Genomic DNA, 17667 nt, shown 5'->3' on the forward strand with positions numbered 1-17667 from the left:
TCCACTGATTAATTGTTCTAATTGTCAGGAAATTTCTCCTTAGTTCTAGATTGCTTTTCTCCTTGATTAGTTTCCACCCATTGCTTCTTGTCCTGCCCTCAGGTGCTTTGGAGAATATTACATATTACATCCCTGTTGTATGCAGATGATACACAAATACAAATTGAACTTACACAACCCTTGAATGCTCTGGCTAGTTACTGCTCTGAAGAGGCCTTTGAAATCAACTATAGCAAAATTAAGATCATGATCTTTGCAAAAAGATCTAAATTGCATGCCTGGAATATACATGGCCAGTCTTTGCTGAGACTTTACTTCTCTTTTACTCCTCTGGAAAGTGTGCAGTCCAAAATTCCTAAGAGCCATATTTCAGGTAGCACACTGCATTCAAAATGTAGTACTAAGGAAGGAAGCAGGACTAACCAAAATTGAAACAGGTGCATGGATTTACATTTTTGCACATTGGTTAAAACTACCCCCTCCCCAAAAAAAGTTTTGAGTTCTGTCCTTATAGAAGACAGTTTTGAATCAATATGGTTTCAGGATCATATTACCTGGTAGGATGATAACTTGTGGTGAGTGTTACACAATATCTGGGTTTGATCAACTGCAAAACACATAAATAGAAAAAAGCACATTATAATAGAATCATAGCTTGTTCTTAAAACCAATTTAGCATAGCAACCAAAAATAGAAAAGAAATTGCAATCATATATCAAATATTGAAAAGTAAAATGGAAAAATATTGAACTTGGGAGCTTAGATAACCTTATCTCCAAGATAAGGAGATAACCTTCAAAATCTTTCTTGGCCAAGGGCCAAGTAGAAGTACCATAAATCTTCGCATCTGCTATCAAGTATCCAAGCTTTGTTTTATCTTTGTATTCCTCATCTATGTTGATCTCTAATATCAAGGTAGAATTTGAGAATGTTGGATAGTTCAAAAGATCTGGTTTTAGAAGAGAAAGGTGGAATACATGATGAAATGAAGCCAGAGCATTAACATCACTAAATTGACTTTGGGAACCACTTGGTGATGGGATTAACAATGTAATGCCATCCTGTTTCCACCTTCAGGTCTTCAATTAGTCAGATGTTTCATGTATAACCAGGATTCCTGTCTTACTTTAAAAAGTTGGTCTATTTGCCATCAATAGTCCATATGTTTGTAATTCTTTTAGTTGTTTCAATTGCTCTTGTAAAACCAGATGAACAGCCTAGAATTCATGATTTACTTCCGATATGGAAGAAAATATACGGAGACTACAAGGTTGTCTGATGAGTGGAAGAATCCTGGGAATTGTTTTATGTTGTAATCCAATTCTGCTAAGAGCAGCACCACAATAGTCTTTGGGTAACTGATATTGCACTCTTTAGTGTTGCTTTAAAATGGCATCAGTCTGCTCTGTTTAAGCAGCTGACTGAGAATGAACAAGTTCATTCCTAACAACTAGAACAAGTTCCATCAAAACCAAGCATTGAATTGGGCCTCTCTCTCCAGAATTAGATTTGGCAGGTTGTGTAATGTGAAAATATGATGAGAGGAAATAACTCATTTTAATAGTTTAATTGCCATCTGGTTGATGCTATGACTAGCAGATTGTTTGAAATATAGTTAGAGTATATCATCTTCGAGAGATTAGAGGAAGTTGATAAGATCATCAATAACCCTTATGACTTGTCTGCTGGATCTTTAGCTTTTACCAATGAGGCTGCAGCAACCAACGCTGAATGCCACCAAGGTCTTCTGTTAAAGACTTCAGTGCAGGTTAAGTCCTGTTACTTGTTCCCAAAAGACTAAATTATGACCAATACTGTTGTCAACTAAACTCTCCAGCTTTTTAGTCATGTAGTGGTAACACCAAGTTGTATAAAAGCTTGAGGTATATGTAGATTTTCTGTATTCATTTATTCATTCAAGATCTTGTCAATTAAGTGTACCTACAATAGGTTCCTTAATGTGGACTGACTTCATGTCAGATCTTGATGTACCAGTCTAAACTCACTAATAGGTTTGTCAGAGGCCTCACTCCTTTCCATAGGTGTCCCATGCATCTCTTGGCAATATCAACTTTCAGAGGGACTTCAAATACTGAGCAGATTTTTCTTGTGACTCCAGCAGAGTTTGGAAGTGTAGCTATTGTAAGTTATTACTTTATTCATCTAGATGGCTTGAGCATGATCACCTAGAAATTCTTAATCATATAGTTGAATAAATAATATGTTTTATGTTTGGAGTGTTATGAAACTTCCTGGATTCCCATATTTTTAAAATGGACAAACTGTCATTTCCAACACAGTGGAAGGAGGCAGATGAAGATTTGGGTACAAACAGATTTACATGAGTTTGTATCATTGTGCTCTTAATTACATAGTATGATTGTAGACTATTTTTTGGGCTAGCCTCTCCATCCTGCCTTTTGCTCTGGTTGGAACAGGGTGAATAAACAGAGTAGTTGTAAATCAAGACTACCTACTATTGTTCTTGGTGTAAAACAGTAAATCAGCTTTTAGCCTTTCATCATGAGTTGTAAGAAGTCAGACAGTAGCAATGTTCAAGTGTCAAGGTTCCTACAAGCAACCCATATATAGTGCTAGGGTTCAAGAATTCCTGCCCAGGGATTAAGGAATTCACATTAGCATAAGGTACACAGCTTCAAGATAAGGCTGTCACTGAATTTTTCTAGTAAGAAATTTGACAGCTGAGCTGAGGCAGTCTTAAGCACATGCTGGCTTTCTCCACTCTGGTGCAGTTGAAGCTAAACAGCCCTGATTTTCTAGAATCTGTTTCTGTGAAGCTTCTGAATTGCTTATTATATCTAATGGTTCTCCACCAGATACTGCTTGCATTCTCGGGGACTTCAGGATCACATATCTAGTTTCAAGTTGTAGTTTCTGTGTCAGTGTCAGAAGTGGTGATGCTTGCATCTGCTTATTCAGAACCGTGGTTTCATGATTCCTGGATTTTCATCCGTCATACAGAAGCTTGGTTTCATGATTACTGGGTTTTTCCCTCACCTGCCTGTATACATTGGGGGAGGGGAGAACAAAGGAAAACTCTGGTGTTAGTATCCCTTGAACTGGAATATACTGTTTCACGTGTTTATAATATTGAACAAACCTAGAAGTTATAATCATATTTATCTGGGAGTAGACTATTGAATTCTAGTTTCTCTTCTTTTGTTTTTTCTTTGTGTAGACTCATCTACATTGCATGTTATTTCCGTCCTTCCTCTTCCCTACTCAATGCAGCTACTCCTATCCATTTCTTGTTGTTGGAGTAGTAATAATATGGATATATGTATTTGTGTGTGAGAAAAAATGGTTTGCGGTATATAGACAGATTGGGACATAAATGTCACATCTTACTTCAAAGACATTTTACTTTAATCATTATTACTTCATTTAATATTAAATTAAATATTTTGTCCCAAGTCTTTCCTGTCTAGAATTTGGCATCTAATCAGTGTCTACACACAGAGTGGCCATGGAGTGGGGGGCAAGGTGCATCACACTAATATCAGCAGTGTTACTGAACTGTGCTGCAAACCCCACTTCTTTTCCATGATGTCAGGATATCACATTGGTGCTGAAACATGATTGAATTTGCTGTGTAACATTGCAATTTTTATTTCATCATTATGACAAAAGTAATACATTTCTACACTGCTGTTGACCACACACAGAAACTCATATGCAAGTATATTATTTTTTTAGGAAGTGGAATGTTTAGGATTGGTTTTACCTGAAGTTGGCAGCTCTCCCTTGACAATGTTGGGAGCTTGACATTACAAAGAATAATCCATTGTTTTGTTTTGTTTTAATTTCAAGCTTCCTCTTTTTTGGAAGATTGTCTTAAAATAAGGATTATTTTCCAGTCAGGTAAATACAATATGTAACTGTTTTAATTGTTTCTGTCAAACACGTTTTAAATATCATTGAAATACTATATAGAAATAGTATATGAAATAATCCTATGTACTTTAACAAATTATCATTTCAAATATTTTATATTATTCTTCTCTGTTGTCAATTTGGAAATGCCAGAATATATTTCTCTATTGCATATCCTTCCATCAAACCAATAGAATCCACCATTCTTTGGTTTTGGTTATGTCTATCATTCACAAGTCCAACAACTGTGCACTGATAGTATATTACATGAAATGTCGAGGAGGGGGCTCTGTATTCTCCCCCAAATGCCTTAATTAGTTGTTTTTTTTAAAATTTGCATCTTGTGGAGTTGGGTTACCCGATTCCTCAGATTTATTGATTAATCATAATTGTTATTTTCATTGCTTTTGATTGAAAACTGACAAATATTAATTTGTTTTGCCAGTGAAGGGATATGAATTTGCATCCAATTTAGGTAATTTACAACTTGTAATTCCATTTATATATCATTTAAGAAAAAAAGATTATTCTGTATTTTAGTCATGTGGGTTGATGCCCAAGCATAGAAGAAGAATAAAAAAGAACTGTAATCTGAAGACTACCAAAATACTAACTTCCTTTATGAACTCTTTTTTGAAATTTGTTAATTGCAAGTTGGTAGATTGAATGCAAATTGAATGTAGATATTTTGAGGTACATTAAATTTAACTTTGATGATGAGAACTGCAGTCCTTAATAAAACCTGCAGTCTTGTGCAGAATTAATCCCTTCAGTATCAGTGATCTTATATGTATTTAGCTTTTCGTAGGACCAGATTATTACTGGAAAGTAAATTTTACTTAATTTACTAAACTTGTGTGAATAAATACACCCATGTTTAGATAAATGTTACCTTTCACTTTGATTTCCTAAGATCTTTCCATAAAGAGTCATTCTTTCTTTCATTTTAGTGAATTGACATTAATAAGTATAAGAAAGACGGACAGACAGACAGCCCTAGTCAATTATTAATCTGAAGTCTTCTATTAGCATTTGGCCATTCAATAATGCTTCGATGAGACATCAATAGGTTCAATAATCGCAAGGTTGCAAGATTTGAATATGATATACAGAAGTAACCAAGAGTCTTTCTTTCATTCTCAGTAGCATTTCTTGTATTTCTAATTTTTACATATGTAACTGGTATACAGATTTTGGTTGTGGGATTGTGTGCACCGATTTGCAGTGTGTGTCTGCCATGTAAAATGCTTGAACTGATTCAAACTACTCTGAACAAAGAAAAGCATGTTTATCTACTAATGGATGGATCTTTTTTATGAAAAATAATTTCTCTTATATATATTTAGGGTGACATTTGAAATACCCTTCTATACTTTCCTTTCTGGATTGCCAAACATGTAAATTTAGAAATGCTAAATGCTATTTTTTAAAATTATAATATTCCTATGGCATCCTTTCAGTCATGTTCAATTCCTCTTTTAAGAACAATGTGTGTGTCTTTGTGTGTGTGCATGTGTGTGTATGTGCATCTCTCTTTCTCCAAAACATGAATGGTTGAATTTTAGCAGATGGTATTTTATTTTCTGGTTGTGCACTATAGCTGAAAAATCAGAGAGATGAAGAAATACTTATTTGAAATGTTAAAGATATTCTACAATTTAGATTATTTTCAATTTTTAGAAAAAAATGTAACGTTTTTCATAATTGGCTGAAAGATTAATAATAGGAACAATGGTTTAGGGTATATTGTGAGCAGAACAAACCTCAGTGCAGCTTAAAAAAAAGCAAATAGCAAACTGACACAGACCCCAGTTCATGCTTTGCAATGCCTGATCTCCTTTGATACATGAACAATTTACAACAAGCAAATCTCTCTAATGCATAACAGACAAAGGTTCTATTCAGATTTTAGCATGTTAGCTTTCCTTTGATGACCTGCTATTTTCTGCATTTGTTTTGACTGCTCCCATCATTCAGGCTTGATGCTTGGATGGGTGTGTAGGTGGAAACCGCAGCAGCAGCAAGCTTAAAGCTTGCAGACAAAAACGTTCTTGCCTTTTCTGATAGCTATTATTGAAAATGTGAGGTAGAGCCTAGGCTGGGTAATAAAGGCAGGCAAGCAAGGGGGAGCAAGGAGCATAGAGCTGCATACTGATGAGTGTGGGAGCACGTCATGAAAGATTCCTTGCTGCTAGCAGATCCTTGCTCATTGTGGAGTATTTCAACAATCACATATAACGGAAAACAGCTTAGCTGACAGCTTGATATGTTTCCCCCCCACTGTATGACGTACCGGTCTGTAGTACAGATTAATGCAGATGAAATGTTCAGTTAGGAGCAGTTCTTACTCTATAGCGTGCCCCGGAAACTATGTGCTACTTCTGACTTTTGAATTTACTGGAAGCATTAATTGGACAAGCTGGCAGGCTCCTTTGATACCAATTTTGCCCGGAACACAATGTGGCAATGCCACCTCTCAGCCCAGGACCATCGCTATTATCCTGTGGATGGATATTCATTGCTTAAACGCCTCCCTTCTCAAACTCTTTCAGCACCCAGATGCCCTGTCCAGACTGTGGGACAATGGTTGGAAAATATTGGGCTACCTCAGTATGAAAACCACTTGCTGGCCAATGGATTTGACAATGTACAGTTTATGGTAAGTGTTCTTTTCTCTGTTTATAGCTTATGGTGGTAAGTGAGTCTTTGCTTCTCAAGAGTCTGAACAGAATGGAGTATGTTTTATGATCTGCAGTGTTTAAAATATACATTTTACAAAATTCTATCTGTTATCTGTATGAGCAAGGAACATTCTCTTTGCTTCATACAATAGGTAATTTCCAAGCATTTTTACATGAAAATGAAGGAATAGTTCTTCTTGTCTATTCTCTGGCAAAAATAATAATCCTTACAGTGATGACAGCAAATATCACTGTAGGAAACAGATCAAATATTATTACAAAGGTTTGCTATTTATTAAGATTAAATGTTTTTTTTTCATAATTCCAGCTTGAATTCTGCATGTTCTAACAAAGAAGTGCTGAATTTTCAGCTTTCAAATTAGCAATTTTCCCAATGTTTGGAAATAAATGGCTGTTCCTTTAAATATTAACCTAAAACTATTTTACTGTTAAAGAGTTAACAGACATGAACATGACCAGTATCTTTGACATGTAATATATATATATTTCAAACCCATGAGAGCTTCCTATAAACATAAATATGAGCAAAAGATAACGTTAGTTATCTAAAAATACAGTTCCAAAAATATTAATCTAAAACCATAAATAAAAATAAAAATACTTAATTTTTTAAACAAATAGATAGTTTTTACAGTTTTGTGTCTGTGTGTGTATGAATCCAATACAGATGTAATAGTACCACATCTGTTGCTTAGAATCAGAATAGATTTCACTGTCTTCCAATTTTTCTGCAGTATTATTATTATGCATACATAGAAAGCTTAGGTATATTGTATGACATAGAATTGTGCAGTTATATTTGTAGAAGGTTTCAAAATATTATCTTTTAAAAATGGTTAAATGGGACTTTTCTAATTACATTACTGTTTCTGCTTTGTTGACTATTTTTTTTTAACATTTAAAGCAGATTAACCCTATTCAAATCTAATGGTAGCACTATCTGGATTAGGGTATTGTACCTTTTATTCAAGCTTCCATAGCCATGAAAATTGAAATCAGTTATTACATATGAAAATAAGCATCACAGTGGAGCAATCAAAGTTCCAGTGGGATGTAGTTCTTAAGTAGACAAGTATCCATGTGGTAAAATTACTAATATGTACTTGAGGAGACATAAAATACAGTTTATTAGAGAATATAAACACTATTGTTAATCTAGAATAGTGATTGATTAGACTCCATGGAAAGTCATGAATGGGCTTAGGGTGAGAGTCTTTGTCTTTCAGTATCTATAGAGATTGCCCATTTATGTAAAATATTTTATAAAGAAGCATTAGATGTCGAAAGTTATTCAGGATGTATATGTGCTTAAGTTGTTTCCAAACCTTTGTATTATAACCAGGTTCATGATGAATAGCACATTTATGATTTATTAGAAGAGATACAGGTGGAATATTATATTATTAATAAATTGAAAATCACAACTGTCTAAATTGAAGTTAAATGTATATTTTAGCAGTTATACTTTTTTTCGGAAGACAAAGCAATATCCTTCACTTCCTATCAACTGATGTTAAATTATTTATACCTTTTTAGTTATAAACAGTTAATTCCTTTATGTTGACATATTGAAAAATGTAAGATCAAATCTTAAGGAATTTTACACATGTATGGACACATACACCAAAGAAGAGCTACATGTAACAAAGATCACTTTGACCACAGTAAATATAGTTTTTTTGGCATTAACTTCCATTCACAAAATTTTGTGCGTTATAGTTTTATACATGAAAATCAGGTCTATGTTAAATGTGATTTAGTGCCAAGTAAGCTTGTATAAGGTTCTGTGTCCACCAACCCCATTGAATAGGAGACTTAATTCTGAATAGACGTCACTGAAACTGAACTATTCATTGATTTATTCAGACTGTTCTCATCAATGGGATATTAAACCAGTTACCGTATTTATTGATATGACCATTCTAATGTTATACCAAGACAAGCAATATCATTTTAATATTTATGTTATTTTTAAATATGGATTTCAGCTGTTGTTTTCTTAGAAATACATTCTGTGCTTATTTGTTTTCCTGTTACCTAAGCAACACAACCTCATGTCTGTTTAAAATTAGTATTACTGTATTGTTTTGCTAGAACTACCCTTGCTTCAGGAGGAAGCTCCGCTAGAAGAGGAGACCTCTGACAGAATATCCAGTCTTGCCCTCCCTGCCACCACTCTTCTATCACACTTTGCAATCACTGGGGATTGTCTGCTTCTTTGGGTTGGGTGGATAAAATTCTATTAGATAGGTAGTGTCCAGGCCCTGAGTAATATATATGGTTTTAGAGGTAGTAACCAGAATTTCATGATTTACATGCAAAACATATTGTTAGCCAGTGTAGTTTCTGCAGCAAGGTTATCATATGGCAGAAGGAAGACTCCCGGGTCTTTTAAAATAAAATTTTAGTATACAGTTGGAGAAAGGACACAGATGGTAGCAACAATTTTAACAACATAATATTTAATGTCCTATTTATCTGAATACCAAGACATATTCTGGCAATTAGAATACCTCATAATTTCATAATAAAGAATAAGTGAATTAGCATGATTTTTTTCATTGTTAAAATCTAATATACTGTAGTTTTTATAGATACTCAAACAAAGTAGTATAAGATACCTGCCTAGAACAATATTTGAACTCAGAAAGTGTAAGAGTGGTATCTTTACATATATGGATAACAAATTGCATCAAGACCTAGACAGTACTTAATAGAACAATATTCTCTATTTAGTCTACCCTAAACAAGTCCATTTAATTTTGGGCCCCCACTTGTAGGTAGACATACTATGAATTTTACCTTGGCTTGGAAGCATTTGCATTGTATTCGGGAAAGCATTGTGGCTAATACTTTGCTATGATTGAGATCACTTTCTGATCCTAATGAGTGTGACCCATGACCGCCACAGGACATGTATACCAATTAGAATGATCTACCCCAGATGTCTCATGATTCCTGATGGATTCCTGATGTTCTTTGGAATGGTTCCTTTGATTGCTGCTGTCAGATCCCCTATGTGGCTCTCTCTGTATGCCAATCCTGGATGGGTTATTGATTTATTGAAGAGCCTCAGGAGATGAAGTGGCAGAAACAATGTCTAGAAAGCAATGAAGACAACAAGTGCACACACATTTCAGGTTATCACTATGGTATAAAGAAGCACAATCTCTTCTGTATTATTGTGTAGCCAAGCTGCCAATATCATCAGCTTTCTTTAGAAGTTATTTTTTTGGGGGAGGGAGGCATCAACAGAACTCTTAGCTGGTTATCAAACTCTTGATTCATGAGTGGTATTCAGGTATGAGTGGTATTCATAACTAGGATAACATTTTACCATGTTACCTAGAATTTGTTTTGGCCTGTGGATTGTCTGGTATTTCTTCAGCTACTTATAACTTGGATCCGTGCTGTCTGTGCTTCTTCAGGGTGTCGGAGTGCATGATAATTTGGCTCCAGATTTATTTTTAATGCCTCAGTTTGGGATAGAGTGATACCTACAGATTTGAAAGGAATTGTATGATCCCTTCTCAACAAGCCATCCCTAGACCCTAACAGTCTTACATACAGTATTTTCTCTAACCCTTCCTTCTGGGGAGAAGATTCATAAGACCGTGGTTTCAGGGCAATTATGGAATAAGATAGAGTAAGTAGTTTATCTGGACCTTTAGTTAGCATCCAATCAAGGCATGTGTTATTTGTTCTTGTAGGTATTACAGGATTGAATGGAAGCTTGTAGTAGTACCACTTATTTTATTTAATAATTTTTCCTGATAGAAATTAAGTTGGACCTTACTGTCCTGAACTTGTGGAAATTTCTGAAAACTGTTTGGAGAATCTATGGTGAACATAAGGTCAGACAAATATTGACTATAGGATATTTATGGCTTTGTATATATCACTCTGGGGATGTTCAAGCATTTAATGCAATGGCTCCATTATTGCTATAGTAGTCTAAGAGTAGATTAGACTTTTAATATGCCACATGTCTTTTTATTGTCTTTTTTAAAAGGAGCTAGATTCAGGAACAATGAGCCAAAGTTATCATTGGCTCATTATTCTGAAAGTTATTTCAGAAAGGGAAGATATGTTCTTAGTTTGCTCAGAATAGACCATCAAGAGGATAAAAAATTGGCACACAAACATATTGTTTAATCCAATTTTTCTTCCCTTCCTTGTGTTAAGAATTGCATTCTCCCCAAAAGGATTAGCTTTCCGTTTGTATTGCAAAAGATCATTATGAGAATGGACTAAATTCAAAAACAATACTGTATACTGTATATAAATCTAATCCTAGTACAAAGAATAGGAGCAGGAACCCCATGGCTTGAGAGGTCCAAAATTTTCCATCTCCATATCCCTGTATTGGACAAACAGAAAACGTACTGTGATACCATTAAGAAGCATGAAGAAAAACATACATGATCATTTCTGGTGCCAAAGGCATTTTTTTTAGGGAGATGAAAGTCATTCTGCCCCCAAATTACAAACTAGGAAATGTGTCATAGAGACTTTCCCTGCTTTCTTTTCCATTTTCATTTTTTTTTTCATAGACAAAGCTACAGTCAAGGTTGATAGTTGAACACATTGTCCCAATGCACACATTTTTTTTGCAAAAAGATCGTTTCTTTTCAATTGAACTCAAGTATTGGTGGCTATACCTATGTGATTTTCTTGGCAACAGTACACTATGCAACTGCTAATGCTTTTCTCCAGGGTTTTCTTTTTAATTTTTTAACTTCCCAGTCTAATTTACAGTTCTGGGATTTCCTGTTGATGTGATGTCAAGAACTAAACAAGTCTGAACTTGGTTAACATTTTCCAGATCGCCTAGTGTTAGTTTTTTCATAATATATTTATATTTTATCTCTATTGTTCTATTATAGCAGTATTTTATGTGAACATTTTTGATATGTTTTTAAATTGAAACGTAACACTGTGAAAGTATGGATTTTAATAAATAATATACAAGCAAGCTTGCATTTGCTGTTGATGTAGCAAATTTCTGTTGAAATAGATATTCCGCTTCAGTTACAGAACATTCTAGATATTTGACCAGCAAACAATAGAATATTTGACAAGAAAACAATATTCATATAGCATCTCAGTTAAGCAAAACACTGTATGGTTATAATGAAAACACTGAGATGTGGTTTTATCAATACATAATGAAGTATAAGTACTTCTTAAACAGTTAAATCTTTATGACTGGAAAAGAAAACAATGATTCCACTTTGCAACCCGTGATTTCTGTCTATAGAGATTCTCAATCATTCAGGTCATGGTTACCTCAAATATCAAGTTTTGCAAAAAAAAAAATCTAAAGACTAGAAAAATTAAAATGGATAAGGTGAGGTGATAACCCTAGTAATTTTTATTTCTGTCATTTTTATGTCTCTAGGTAGCTCTTTAATTAAATTATATCGGGAACACCTTTATATAATGTGCACAATCAATAATACTCATCAACAAATTTGATTAATTTATAGAAATGTGAGAGACACAGATTTGGAAACTGGAATAAATTGAGAGCCTTTAATCCCATAGGCAACCAATCATATGATTCTTGGAAAAATCACAACTTTCATTCTAGTAACAGAAACTCATAAGCTTAGTATTTAAATTTAAAGGCTTGGTATTTAAATATAAAGGTATATTTGTATTTAAATACAGGGGTTCCTTTAGCAGAATAACTATTAATTTTAACTATGTTACATGGATCAACTAATCCAGCTATCAAATCCAACAGCTAAGTTATTATACATTAGATTCTATAGATCATTAATTAATATAATGCTAATTTTATCTAATGGACCAGATTCTAACATTGCAAAAAATATCTTTATCTCTTCTTTTCTGCATCTTTAGTATAAATATGTTCTTCTCTGAAGGGACATGACCAGAATTTCAAATAGTATTTCAGTTTTATAAATAGTAGAAAAAGCATATTGGACAAATTTCCTTTATGTACAGTATATTTCCATTGATTTTATGAAAACATGAGGGCACTCAAGTTACTATCTCTCTTTGTTAATTGAGAATTTAATAGTGGGTTTTCTCCATTTCCCAATTACTCCACCATCCTTTAAATAATCTCATTCAGGAAGGCCTATGTTGATAACTGAAAATTATTTCTTCTGATTCTTATCCCCCTGACCAAGGCCACATATGGCTAAGTCTGCAGATGAACTCCGCTTTTTATTTATTTTTCCAGTTTTTTTAAACAAGACATAATTCCTTTGAGCCATTCTGATAATAGTAGAATGACCTAAGAATGTTTTATGTGTCATTTTTACTGTTCTCACATTTTCAATAATACTTGTTATTATTGTGCATGCCACAATAAGCTTTTATTAGGCATAAATAGTATAATCGTTTTCCAGCTTGGGATAATAGAGCAATTTGAAGAATTTTTTAATTCAGTTAAGGCAGGATGAATATCTTTCCACTTCGTCTCTGATCAAAATCCTTCTTGAAGTTCCTCTTCAATTATGTAATTCAGAAGCTTTGCCACTCTACAAAGAGGTCGCTATGGTAACTGTGCCTTAAAGAGAGGATACAATTTAAACAGTTTTGTCACTTGACTATGTAAATGCCTTTGAGGATAGTAGAGGAGCGTGGGCTTCAGTGATCAATATATCTGTCCTAAAACCAGTGGAAACACTGCAAAATAATGACCAGAAACCAGGGTGAGAATTTACAAGGCAGGAGTCAGGCAAATAATATAAGAAATTGTTTGGATTCAAAAGATATACATACTAGGATTGCTGTGATGCATTGTGGGGGGTGGGGGGGCGGACTCAGATTTAGAATTATGGTCTACCCTGGAAAACAATAGGATCATAATTGCCTAAAAGATGGCCAGAGGAGCATCCAGATGGGCATTGGGAAACATTTCTTTTCTCCTGCTTTTCTTCACCTGTTACTAGGCTGCACTATTTCTTACTTTTCAGAGCAAATTGTGGTAGTCCTGTAGTATATAATTGTTATACACATACTTGGGCATAACAACTGTATTGTAGTTAACAGTGACGTGCGGTGAGGTTTATGGCTGGTGAGACACTGACACAGGGGTTTCAAATTTTTTTAGACTTGTAGACTTCAACTCCCAGAATTCCACAGCCAGGCATGCTCAGTTCCGATTTAAAGCGACAGCATTTTTCCCCCTTGCAAAATAAGTTTTTATTCATTCTTTTTCTTCTCCCTCCCCCTCCTTCCTTCCTCCCTCTCTCCCTCCATCCCCCCTCGCTCAAACAGACACATCCACACAGAGAAGTTGGATCCCTCTCTCACTCACTCTCTCTCAAACAAACACAACCACAGAAGTTGGATTGGATATATTTTCCAATGGCTTGAAAGCAGCTCCTCTGCCATACCACCCCCCATTCCCCTGCTGCCTTCCGATCCGAGCCTTTGATTGCAGGTGGAGCCACGTTGCCTTTTCAAACTTGTAATCAGTGAAGCTGGGCTTATATACTTTTATCCAGGGTGTGTGTTTGTGTGTGTGTGTTTGAAAGGCAACGTGGCTCTGCATGCAATCAAACTTTTTGAATTCCTTCCCCCTCCCCACACACACACCTTTTCCAGCTGTTTCAGAGAGGATTTCAACTCTGCTCTTGCCTGCCCTCATGAAAAGAAAAAAAAATGTAAAAGGAGAAAGGCAAGAGCTGAGGCCAGGCTGAGCTAGTTGATCCCAGAGTCTCTAAAAAGCCTCTAAAAAACACAATCCATAGAAGGCAAGAGAACCACGTGCCTCATCTACATAAGGAATTTTTCGGCTTTTAACCCTTGCTTAGCTCTGCTCGAGTGATCATAAAGTCAGACTAAATGAGGCATCTCGTTCTCCTGCCGCCCCCTGTAGAAGGCACATTTTTAGAGGCTTTTTTACACAGTTAAGCACTAAGCAGAGTCATCCACTGTGGCTCTGGCAGCAACTACCTCAGCCTTTTTCATTTTACATTTTCTTTTCTTTTCATGATGACAGTGGTGAGGCTCTGCCTCCCCTGACTACAAGTCCCTGGTAATTAATTGTATTATTGTTGTACTGTGCTTAGGTATTACTACTCAGTCAGTGCCCATAACTGGATGCATAATAGAGCATGTATAGGATGTATAGCATCCTGATGCTATACATTTGTAAATATAGCCTGGGACTGCTTTTTCTTTTACCTGCATCATACCCTTGGTTCATGTTCAGTTTGTGATCTTCTAAATGTTTTGACTGAGTGCTCAGGTCAGTGTGGTAGCGAAGTGTGTCTTTTTCCAGGTATAAAATATTTTGGTAAATACGTCCCTAGAAAGTCTGATTTAACCATTGTCACATTTGCACTTCCTAAAGAGCCTCTGTTACGTGCTGGAAATGGGGATGCTTGAAAACTTGGAAATTTCAGCAGACTTCTGTTAGATATCTACTGTCAGAAGCATGTCGCTTCTGTTCTGTCATATCTTGGTACACTAGATATCATATATTTCCAGATTAAATTCAAAGTTCTTGCTGTAAATATAAATTCCTTAATTGCTTGAAGCTCTTTCTTGAAGAAGAAGCTTCCCCTGAATACTGCAATCATCTTAAGGATCTATCAATCTAAAGAGAAACTCTGTTGGAATTCATTAGGATAACAAGTTGACTAGAAATCAACTAGAGTAAAAACAACTAGAAGTATAGACTGCTGTCTTGCTGCTTTGCTTTATGCAAAAAACTAGAAAATTTAAATCTTTTTCTTCTAGACATCTATTTTTATGGCTTTTAATTTGATTGTCTCATGTTTAAAGTTATGAATGTTAAATAGTTTATTTTATTGTTTTCTATGATTTACAATATTCTGTAATCTGTAGCATTTATTAGTGATGTGCCTTGATTTGTAGTTAATCTGATATAAAATAGCTTGCTGTAAAAACACTGGGTTCTAAGTATTTATTTATTAGATTTTGATAGCAGCTCATCTCAGGTGACCTTTGTACATTAAATAAATATTTCCTCCTCCCTTTTCCAACATGCTTCTTGTTTATTTGAGGGAAACACTAATTCCAGTTTTTTAAGTGCTATGCTCACACATATATATTAAATATTCCCACATTTTTAATCTTCTTGTAAACAAATGTTTGGTTGTAAGGCTTATTCCTGATGATGGTTACTTAGAGAAACTAACAGATTGCTCACCACAACCTAACTGCATATAATCCAAAAACAAATAGAAACCATTTGCAAATATAGTGATAATAAACAGTAGTAAAGGGTAGTAAAAAATCATTTTCTATACATACATACATACATACATACATACATACATACATACATACATGAAAACTTTCACACAGGAATCATGAAATCTCCAGAACCGTAAAGCCTACAAACTTGAAATTTGACACATATGTTCCTCTTGGCTTCTAGGTGCTCGGTAACAAAGGATTTTTCAAAATGACCACCAGAGCATTAGTATTTCGTATGTTATTATTAACACACTCAGATGCTAAGGAGTTAGATGTTCTACTCCTCCTCCCAACCTGAAAACTTGAATGTGGGTGTGGCCAGCACGTGATTCATCTGATCTGCTGGCTGAGAGTTTGGAGAGGAGCCTGAAGGAGAGAAGATGATAATATAGGAGAGGTTTCTGTGGGGCAAGGCTGATGGAGAGAAGGGGATAGGATAGGGGAGGATTTTGTGGGGCAAGGCTGATGGAGAGAAGATGATAAGATAGGAGAGGTTTCTGTGAGGCAAGGCTGATGGAAAGAAGGGGATAGGAGAGAGGGCAGGATTCTGTGGGGCAAGCCTGAGGGAGTCAAGGTAATAGGATAGGTGTATTTGTATTTGTATTTTTGTATTTGTATTTTATTAATATTTGTAGGCCGCCCTTTTCCCTGAGGGGACTCAGGGCGGCTCACATAAAATCAGGGAGGGGGAATACAGACATTGACATAGAAACATATAATAAAATAGTAAGCAACATACATTCATCATTCGGGAGGGGCGGCTATCCTTGTCCCCAGGCCTGATGGGCTAGCCAGTTCTTAAGGGCTGTACGGAAGGCCTGGACGGTGGAGAGGGTACGAATCTCCACGGGGAGCTCGTTCCAAAGGGTCGGGGCTACTACTGAGAAGGCCCTCCTCCTTGTAGTTGCCAGCCGGCATTGGCTGGCCGATGGACAGGTGGGACTTCTGTGGGGCAAGCCTGAGGGAGAGAAGGTGATAAGATAGGTGGGGTTTCTGTGGGGCAAGCCTGAGGGAGAGAAGTGGATAGGAGAGAAGAGGCTTCTGTGGGGCAAGCCTGGGGGAGAGAAGGGGACAGGATAGGGGAGGCTTCTGTAGGGCAAGCCTGAGGGAGAGAAGGGGAGAGAAGTCGACGGTAACTATTCATTAATTTTCAAGCTGTAATTGTCGATTTATTAAGCCCGATCACATAGTTTTGTAGCGGAGCACAGGTATTCAGCTAGTGGTATATATGGACAAACATGGGAGATGAGGGGGATAGATGCTGCCTATGTAATAATAATCAGACAAGAGAGAGTCAGAGGAATAAACTTAGGAAGGACCTGCCCTAATTGATCAGGTGGCTAAAAGTGATGGTGGGAAGCTTCTACCTTCAGACCCACATGTTTCTGTTAATGTAGTCTTACAGTAAAGTAGAATTGGCTCTTGTATAATTGTGTTTCCTGTGCAGTTTACCTGGGAGCCATCCAACCACTTACACCCAAATTTCCATACCTGACTATTGAAAAAGGGACTAGGGGGTATACAATAGCACTGTTCCAATATTTGAGGGACTCTTACAAAGATAAAGGGGTCAAACTATTTTCCCAAGCACAAACAGGCAAGACAAGAAACAATGGTTAGAAACTAACCAAAGAACAAGCAACCTAGAACTAAAGAGAAATTTCCCAATGGTGAGAGAAATTAACCATTGGAATAATTTTCCTTCAGAAGTTGTGGGTGCTGCATCATTGAAGGTTTTCAAAAAGACTGGATAACCGTTTGTCTGAAATGATATAGAGTCTCCTGCTCGAACAAGTGGTTGGATTAGAAGATTGCTGATGAACATGAGGGACAGACTTGACATCCACATTTCAACTTTGTG

The 17667-nt window shown here is 35.8% G+C and overlaps 1 protein-coding gene across 12 annotated transcripts in view; it reads left to right on the top strand.

Annotated features, from left to right (window-relative positions):
• The window catches only part of ANKS1B (ankyrin repeat and sterile alpha motif domain containing 1B), a 286081-nt gene that overhangs the window by 116790 nt on the left and 151624 nt on the right, over positions 1-17667 (top strand). For 10 of the 12 annotated variants that reach the window (XM_087723307.1, XM_087723309.1, XM_087723308.1 and 7 more), the window contains exon 15: positions 6447-6553. In XM_087723307.1, the coding sequence (XP_087579433.1) occupies positions 6447-6553 (107 nt within the window). Of the gene's footprint in view, positions 1-6067; positions 6554-17667 lie in introns of those variants that run through there. The other 2 variants (XM_087723318.1, XM_087723319.1) reach the window with 2 other exon arrangements.

This window comes from Thamnophis sirtalis, unplaced genomic scaffold (assembly GCF_051295495.1).
Source record: "Thamnophis sirtalis isolate CommonGarterSnake01/CBP01778 unplaced genomic scaffold, rThaSir2_p1.2 scaffold_9, whole genome shotgun sequence".
Classification (NCBI taxonomy): Eukaryota; Metazoa; Chordata; class Lepidosauria; order Squamata; family Natricidae; genus Thamnophis; species Thamnophis sirtalis.